The 9,935-nt window shown below is 38.2% G+C and overlaps 1 protein-coding gene across 1 annotated transcript; it reads left to right on the forward strand.

Annotated features, from left to right (window-relative positions):
* The first annotated feature begins 4,552 nt into the window (after positions 1–4,552).
* LOC100475524 (olfactory receptor 2T6) lies at positions 4,553–5,512 on the forward strand. The gene has a single exon (XM_002929841.1). It carries the CDS (start codon positions 4,553–4,555, stop codon positions 5,510–5,512), a length of 960 nt encoding a protein of 319 aa, XP_002929887.1.
* Positions 5,513–9,935: the final 4,423 nt, after the last annotated feature.

Below are 9,935 nucleotides of genomic sequence, written 5' to 3' on the forward strand. Positions count from 1 at the left end.
CAACATCGCATGTCTTCTGTTTTGGACATTTGTTCCCATTTATTTGGTTTTTATCACTATCAAAAAGACATTTGTGGCCAGTCTGAATTTTATTTTGTTGTAAGTGGCTGTTTTTCTCCTTTCTTTTTTTTTTAAATGTTTTATTATATTATGTTAGTCACCACACAGTACATCCCTGGTTTTTGAAGTAAAGTTCAATGATTCATTAGTTGAATATAACACCCAGTGCACCATGCAATACGTGCCCTCCTTACTACCCATCACCAGTCTATCCCATTCCCCCACCCCCTCCCCTCTGAAGCCCTTAGTTTGTTTCTCAGAGTCCATAGTCTCTCATGTTTCATTCCCCCTTCTGATTACCCCCCCTTTCTTTATCCCTTTCTTCCCCTACCGATCTTCCTAGTTCTTATGTTCCATAGATGAGGAGAAACCATATGATAATTGTCTTTCTCCGCTTGACTTATTTCACTTAGCATTATCTCCTCCAGTGCCGTCCATGTTGCAGCAATTGTTGAGAAATCATTCTTTTTGATAGCTGAGTAATATTCCATTGTATATATGGACTGGAACTTCTTATTCTAGTCATCTGTTGAAGGGCATCTCGGCTCCTTATGACCCAGCCATTGCACTACTGGGTATTTACCCCAAAGATACAGATGTAGTGAAGAGAAGGGCCATATGCTATTCTTTCTTTTATTCTGTCTTTGTACTTCTACATTTTTTTTTACTTCTTTAATTCCTGCTTTTCTTTCCTCTATTTCTCCCTTCCTTCTTTTTTCCCTCTTCTTTCCTTCCTTTTTCTCCTTCCCTTTTCATATTGTTTTCACTTCAGATAATTTGCCAGGACATACATAAGTGTATGTATCTTTTTATTACAGAAAACATCCATACACACAGTCCATTTGTTCCTTTCTTGATAGTTTTCTTCTTTTTAACTTGTTAATAATTCTCTTATATTTGCAGACACACTCTTTTCAAAGCCACTGATTACTTATACTTTAATTTTGTATTATTATTATCCCAAATCTATTACTTTTTTCTTATCATTTGATCTCTGTCTTTGTACGTTTCCAGGGAACTGCTCAAATTTTATTCCCCACAGTTGTGATACAATTTCATATCATCAGCACTGTTCATCTCTGCCTCTCCTATAATTTCTCATCCTGCTACCATAGTTTAAGTTGTCTTGGGTAACTTTCATTCTCTTTCAGAGAGTGGTAAACTAATCTATGCATTTCTCCTCTCCTTAAAAGTCCCTAGCTTTCCTTGGTCTCCTTGGCTTTGCTGTGGGCTACTTCCAATTCTAGCTCAGCACTAGGAACTTAGTAAATGTGCTGATACTGCTTTCTAGAGGATCCGCACCATGGGCAGACAGAAGCCAAATAAGCAGCCATCTCCTCCCCACTTCTCAACACAATCCATTCAGCCTTTCTAAAATTGACAAGCAAAACTATACAACTATGTTTTAATTTTTGTTGAAAGATTAGGAAAAAGTTAGAGAAAATATTAGATTTCTAGTTAGCTTACTTTTATTTTCCATTGAGTGTGCATGTTTCCCACTTTCCTAAGTAAGGTCTCCAATTCACTGAGTTGAGACTTCCTCCAAGCACCACTCTTATTGGTATTTTTACAAAACTCTACTCCTCTTCTGCATAATTGCATGAGGAAATGATTTCTGAGTTGTGGGGATGAGGATGGGAAGGCAGAATCTACCCCAGAGTGGACAATGACTCAGAGAGAAGCAGACGGTCCTTTGGCTGAGTGGATCCTTACTTGCAGGCCTCCTATGATTTGGTGGGCAAAACTGGTCAGACCTTTCCCAACCAGACAAGGACTAGTGTCTATCTTTTTTAGTTGTCAACACTGTTGAAAGGGAATTATTTTTGCAGCTTCAAAGTATATTAACTAACTGGAATTAAAAAAAAAAAACTCAGTAAAAGTAAATAAAAAGAATAAAAAAAATTGATCCAGGCTATGTGGGGAATTTGTAGACACCATCAAATGATTTTTTTTAATGTTCTGGTTGTTCATGCAATGCTAACTATTACCTAGTGTCTTATTCCTCAGTGATTAGTCTGAAAGTGAAATTTAGAAATGATAGTCTTTCTGGAATGAGTTTTTCCAGAAGCTAGTTTACACAATGCCCAACCTCTTGCTGAGAATTCCCACAAGTGACAGTCATTAGTGTGATCAAGAAGAATGTTCTGAAAGTCTATCATTTTAAGTAATTTGGAAGACAGTGAAGGAGTGGGTAATATGTGCTTTTCATCATGTGTTCCATGGGTTGTGCCTGTAAGATATACATAAGTAGCTAAAAAAACAAAATGTGGCTCACAGCAACAAATTCTGAGTATTCATAACACCAGAATTATCTCACTACCGTAGTATCTTATACTAGAGTAGCAACTAAATATATTTAACTGTGGTCTTCTGTATAAATAATATGATATTTAAACATTACATCAACACAGAGTTTCTGTGATAACCTTTAATAAGGGTAGTGGAACTGACCCCACAAAGACCCCTTACTCCAAACTGCTGTTCCTGGACCAGGACACTGCCTACTAATTCCATGCACACATGGCTGCATCACCTGCCTCTTTCTATGGTATAATAGTTCAGTGCATGCAATGGGTAATATTATTTTCCAATAATTCAAAAATTATGTTTAGCCTTTGAAGAATGGCAAAAGAGTGAAGAATTTTGGGGGAGTATTCTCTTATTTTCATTCTATATAAAAGATGCAAATAAACTACCAGTAGGTGGATGTCCTTATACTCTCTGAGATCTTGCAGGATATCCTGTTGCCCTTGGGCCTACATATTCTTTCATGTACTTTATTTGGGTATCGTGCCTAATGCTTATGACCATATCAGGATGCTCTTGAGAGTAAAGCAAAAGGAGGAAGAACACTGCTAAAACAACTGGGACCCTGGTTCAGGAGGCAAAACCTAGACTGCCCCATATTTACCTGGATGGAAGTTCCCCTCTTGTAAATCTTTCAAAGTCCACAAAAATGCAAAATCAAGTGGAAAAAATCATTACGTCAAATTTACAAAAGGAAAACTAAAAAAAAAATCAGAGTGAACATTTGTTTAAATTCTCAAAAAACATTACAAATTGTCAACTATACCTCAATTCTGCTGATAATATTTAGGAAATAATTTTGACTTCCTTACCTTGGCCTACATGCCTTAAAATCTGACCTCTGACAACTCGCTGTCCTCTCAGTCACAAGGCTCTGCCTGAACTTTCCTGAATGTAAGCTCATTTCTGCCTTAGGGATTTTAAATTAGATATTCATTCTGCAGGAACACCTTTCCCCCAAATATTCATATGGATTCTCTTTTGCTATCCTTCATTGCCTATGTTAAACTTTCCCTCATAGCATTTAAAAGCATTATCCAGAACCATCATTGTCCTTTACTTGCTATTCTCTTTATCTCACAACTAGAGCCATAAGTCACATGAGACACCTCCTCTTTTGTTTACAACAGTGTGTGGAATACAGGAAACTCTCCATAAATAAAGGTTGGTTTGTAAATGAATGATTAAAAAATCAACAAATGAGCGAGGAAACAAATAATGTTGATTAATGATCAGTTGGACAATGCTGTGATCCAATTTACTATAGCTCTTAATTTTCTTTTTTTTTAAAAGATTTTATTTATTTATTTGACAGAGATAGAGACAGCCAGTGAGAGAGGGAACACACAGGGGGAGTGGGAGAGGAAGAAGCAGGCTCATAGTGGAGGAGCCTGATGTGGGGCTCGATCCCACAACGCCGGGATCACGCTCTGAGCCGAAGGCAGACGCCCAACCGCTGTGCCACCCAGGCGCCCCAATAGCTCATAATTTTCAGCTGTGTCAACAACTTAATGATTATTTCCAGATCAGGCTGATTGCTTTTATACTTGTGACAGAAATTCCCAGCTCGGGGCGCCTGGGTGGTGCCATCATTAAGCGTCTGCCTTTGGCTCAGGGCGTGATCCTGGCATTCCGGGATCCAGTCCCACTTCGGGCTCCTCTGCTGGGAGCCTGCTTCTTCCTCTCCCACTCCCCTTGCTGTGTTCCCTCTCTCGCTGGCTGTCTCTCTGTCACATAAATAAATAAAATCTTAAAAAAAAATTCCCAGCTCTATGAAACATCTTACTAAATTGTTTGGTTATTTGAACTAAATTGTTTTGCAGTGATATCCATGTTTCAAATAAAGGAAGTCAACTCCAGATAAAGAAGACTCTCTTGGCCCAACATGTTCTGCAGTAACTAAACACCCTTAAACCAATAATCAGTTGCCAAATGTTCATTCATCTTCGTGCCATGGAGACTCAGCTGTGGAATTTTTCTTCAACAAGAAGAAATATCCAAGAAAGAAAAAGTTGCAAATCCACCCCACAATATACACACACATAAAAGGCTTAATATTAGTTATATAAATAATTTTAATTTAATAATGCTTCTACAGACATCTTTAAAGGATTAGTATTATCTACTGGAATTTTCATTAACCTCCCTACTTATTTCCTTATGCCCCCAGGTCCAAGTCAACACCATGGATAGAGACAATAAAACCTTGTCCAGTGACTTTATACTCACAGGGCTCTTCACTCAAAGTGCAGCCTCAGGCTTCCTTTTCAGCATCATCTTTGCCATTTTCTTCATGGCCATGATAGCTAATGGGGTCATGATCTTCCTGATTCACATAGATTCTCACCTCCACACCCCCATGTACTTCCTGCTCAGCCACCTCTCCTTTATTGACATGATGTACATTTCTACCATTGTGCCCAAGATGTTGGTTGATTATCTTGTGGGTAAGAGGACCATTTCCTTCATTGCCTGTACAGCTCAGTACTTTCTCTACATGGGCTTTGTGGGGGCTGAATTTTTCCTGCTGGGACTCATGGCTTATGACCGCTATGTGGCCATCTGCAACCCTCTTCGCTATCCTGTCCTTATGAGCCACCGGGTCTGTTGGATGATCTTGGCCAGCTCTTGGTTTGGTGGTGCTTTGGACAGCTTCCTCCTCACACCTATCACCATGAGTCTCCCATTCTGCAGTTCTCACAAGATCAATCACTTCTTCTGTGAAGCTCCCACCATGCTGAGGCTGGCCTGTGGTGACAAAGCTGCCTATGAAATGGTCATGTACATTTGCTGTGTCATGATGTTGCTGATCCCCTTCTCTGTGGTGATTGCTTCCTATGCCTGGATTCTCATCACAGTGCACCACATGAAGTCAGCAGAAGGGAAGAAGAAGGCCTTTGCCACCTGCTCATCACACATAATGGTGGTGACGTTGTTTTATGGGGCTGCCCTATACACATATATGCTTCCCCAATCCTACCACACACCAATCAAAGACAAGGTCTTCTCTGCCTTTTACACCATTCTCACTCCTTTGTTAAATCCTCTCATCTACAGCTTGAGGAACACAGATGTAACTGGAGGCTTTAAGAGGATTTTGGCAAGATGTCAAGGGGATCCTGGTGTGTCAAGGGAAGGATTCTGACCATCTAAATTATCCACATCTGCTCAGGGGTACATGGGTGCTGTTACTTGGGGTTATACCATGGGTAATATGAATAATGCATTTAGCAGCTGGCAATGCCAGTTATGTTGAAAGGTGCATCAGCACTACTTTTGTCAAAAATGTGAAACCAATTGTAGCATTCACACATGAATAATTCCAGAGTGTCTAAATACCACTGATGCTTATTCCTTCTTTGAGTCCACCCATTCTGTTACTGGACTCAAAGGGTACCTTTCCTCAGTGAGTATAAGCCAATAGAAGATCCAAGGTTTACAGTCGGTCTGGTGTGGAAGCTTTTATTTACTTGCAGTAAATAAGGACACCATTGGAGATATTTCCTAAAGCAGTGTCTCCCCTGGGGATAGTGCAGTTAGCCTTTATTCAGTATGTAGAGAAGTCAGGGTCCAGAAGCTTGCATATACACTAGGGAACTTACACGTATCCTATTACTTAGGCATTCTAGGTTTACTGTGCATGCTTAGCATATATCACAAGATCAAAAAATGACCTAATTTCTACCCCTGAGAGGAAATTTTAGTATTATAATGCACTAAAATTAATTGTAGAGCAGCCTCAGGTGGCTTCTGCACATGCTTCAACTCCGATCTGTTTCAAACTGGTTTTGTGTTGGGTTTCATATCTGCGCATGTTATGTCCTCTTCTAAAGGTGTTGGTGCTTTGTCTTCTCATGCGGTTCTTCTGATTTGGGCTCCTGAAAAACATCTTATAGGAATAACTTTACATACCACCTGGGCTGACTCTCTATGCTGGTTACAATTCCAGCTATTATCTCATAATACTACTTCTTTTATTATAATTAATGTATATAAATGCTTCCAAATGTCTGGTTAATATTACATACTCTGCTCACTTTCAGTGTTCTCATAAGAATTGGTGATTTTCATTACATTGTTTAAATGCTCCATTGGTGGAGTTTATAGAAGGGTTAGGTGTGCATACATTTGAGAGATATTTAAAAAAGACTAAAATATCAAAACACTTCAAAGGGAATACTTAAATAGGCTTAAATAAATATTAAGAAAATCCAGCTGTCTTTTATTTGATTAGCAACTGAAAACATTCTTCCTTTATGTAAATTTGGAACTGAAGAAAATGAACCATGTACTTTTGCAGAAATGCAGAATAATCCTCTATAGGTCAATTCTATGATGTTAAATTTGTTTAGTGGTAAATAATTATTACATAAGAAGACACTGAAAGATGGGAGAGAAAAAAAGTGCTCCATTAATTTATAAATTCAGTAATCCCTTTTAAGTTTCTTCTTCAATTCATTGATTATTTTTGATACTATTTTTCTCATTTAATTTTTTTTATTTAAATTCAGTTAGCCAACAGATAGTACACCATTAGTTTGAGATGTAGTGCTCAATAATTCATCAGTTGCACTTAACACCCAGTGTTCATTACATCAAGTGTCCTCCTTAATGCCCATCACCCAGTTACCCTATCCCCCTATCTACCCTCATTCCACAACCTTCAGTTTGTTTCCCAGAGTCCAGAGACTCTCATCGTTTGTCTCCCTCTCTGATTTCTTCCCATTAAGTTTTCCCTCCCTTCCCCTATGAGCCTCCGCACATTTTTTATATTGCACATATGAATGAAACCATATGATAATAATTGTCTTTCTCTGGTTGACTTATTTCACTTAGCAAAATCCCCTCCAGTTTCATCCATGATCATGTATATGGTAAGTATTCATTCTTTCTGATGGCTAATATTCCATTGTATATAAAAACCACATATTCTCTGTCCATTCTTCCTTTGGAGGATATCTTGGCTCCTTTCACAGTTTGACTATTATGGACATTGCTGCTATGAACATTGGGATGCAGGTGTCCCTTCTTTTCACTACATCTCTATCTTTGGGGTAAATACCAAGTAGTGCAATTGCTGGGCCATAGGGTAACTATTTTTAACTTCCTGAGGAACGTGCATACTGTTTTCCAGAGTGGCTGTGCCAGCTTGCATTCCCACCAACAGTGTAGGGGGATCCCCTTTCTCCACATCCTTGCCAACAATTGTTGTTCCCTGTCTTGTTAATTTTTGCCATTCTAACTGGCATAAGGTGGTATCTCATTGTGGTTTTCATTTGTATTTCCATGATGGCTAGTGATGTGGAGCATTTTATCATGTCTCTGTGGCCATTTTTATGTCTTCTTTGGAGAAGTGTCTGTTCATGTCTTCTGCCCATTTATTGACTGGTTTCATTGCTTTTTGGGTGTTGAGTTTAATAAGTTGTTTTGTTTTCTGTTTTTACTATGTTATGTTAGCCACCATACAGTACATCAATAGCCTTTGTCATAAGTTCTTTATAGATATTAGGTACCAGGCCTTTATCTGATATGTCATTGGCAAATATCATCTCCCATTCCATAGGTTGCCTTTTAGTTTTGTTGACTGTTTCCCTTGCTGTGCAGAATATTTTTATTTTGACGAATTCCCAATAGTTCAGTTTTGCTTTTGCTTTCCTTGTCTTTAGAGATGTGTCTTGTAAGAAGTTGCTGCAACTGAGACTGAAGAAGTTGCTGCCTGCGTTTTTTTTGGATTAATTTTGATGGATTCCTGTCTCACATCGAGGTCTTTCATCCATTTTGAGTATATTTCTGTGTATGGCACAGAAAGTGGTCCAGTTTCATGCTTCTGCTGTGGCTGTCCAATTTCCCCAGCACCATTTGTTGAAGAGACTGTCTTTTTTTTCCCCATTGGATATCCTTTCCTGCTTTGTGGAAGATAAAGTGACCATAGAGTTGAGGGTAAATTTCTGGGTTCTCTATTCTGTTCTATTGATCTATGTGTCTTTTTGGGCCAGTACCGTGCTGTCTTGGTGATCACAGCTTTGCAATATAACTTTAAATCAGACATTGTGATGACCCCAGCTTTCATTTTCTTTTTCCATATTGCTTTGGCTGTTTGGAGTCTTTTTTGGTTCCACACAAATTTTAAGACTGTTTGTTCCAGCTCTGTGAAAAAGTCATTTGTATTTTGATTGGGATGGCATTGAAAGTATAGATTGCTCTGGGTAACATAGACATTTTAACAATATTTAATTAATTAAGATTATTAGATTTTTGGAATCACTTTCTAGATGTCAGTTATGGTGTGGATATTTCTATCAATCTTTTTCTTTCAAAGAAATAGTGGATAGCACATTTTTCCTTCTGTGCAGTACTGGATTTTTCATTGGATAGCTTTTCTTTTCTTTTCTTTTCTTTTCTTTTCTTTTCTTTTCTTCTTTTCTTTTCTTTTCCTTTCTTTTCTTTTCTTCCTTTCCTTTCCTCTCCTTTTCTTTCTTTTCTCTCTCTCTTTTTTAAGTAGGGTATTCTTTTTTTAATTATCATGTTCAGTTAGCCAGCATATAATACATCATTAGTTTTTGATGTAGTGTTCAATGATTCATCAGTTACATATAATACCTAGTAGTCATCACAACATGTGCCTCCTTAATACCCACCACCCAGTTACCACACACACCCACACCACTCCCCTTTGTAACCCTCAGTTTGCCTCCTGGAGTCCAGAGTCTCTCATGGATAACATTTCAAAATGGGAAGGAAATAACTAGTTTTCAGTTATTGTTTTTAATTTTAAGTTTTTATTTAGATTCCAGTTAGTTAACATTCAGTTTAATATTAACATCAGGTGTGCAATTTAATGATCCAACACTTACATACAACACCAAGTGCTTATCACATGTGGAGTCCTTGGTACAGTTTTCATTTGAAAGTTGGAGCTGGAAAGTTCTTTGGAAATGACTTAGTACAATTTCTTTAGGAAGCTGATATCCAGAGAATGTATGTATTCAGCCTAAACTGTAAGTCCAGCTGTAAGAACCTGAACAATATCCTGGGACCCTTGGATCATCTTTGCATGGTGCTATCCCAGGTTTTTTGTTCTTATCATTCTGAAAAAAGTCCTGAGTGATTTCAATATAATTCTACTTCTGACATACTGATTGTGGTGGGTGAGGTAAACACAGCCAAGACTTCCATTGCTCTACAAAAGCCATTGGGTGGTACACAAAAATCTTTAACCAATGGCACAATACATCCTGCGTTGGACTACTAGTTAATGAAGAAAATAGACTTGCTTCCATCTAGTTCAGCAGGGTTATCAGTTGCAAACCAGAATCAGCCTTTCTGAGGCTTTCTTTCTAAAAGACCTCATTTTCTTCAATCTTGTCAGACTGGCGTGGGGAACACCATGTGTCAGATAATAGTGAGTTGCTTTCTAACTAAAAGATGGTGAAGTACAAGAAACACAATATATAAAACAGAAAAGAAGGTGGGAATTGATCCTGAAAACTAGGCATTCATTTCAGCTCCATGTTTTTTTAAAGTGAAGTGTAAGTTTACTATGTGAAGGTGAGAGAAGAAAGGAAAGA

The sequence above is a fragment of the Ailuropoda melanoleuca genome, chromosome 3 (genome assembly GCF_002007445.2).
Source record: "Ailuropoda melanoleuca isolate Jingjing chromosome 3, ASM200744v2, whole genome shotgun sequence".
Lineage (NCBI taxonomy): Eukaryota > Metazoa > Chordata > Mammalia > Carnivora > Ursidae > Ailuropoda > Ailuropoda melanoleuca.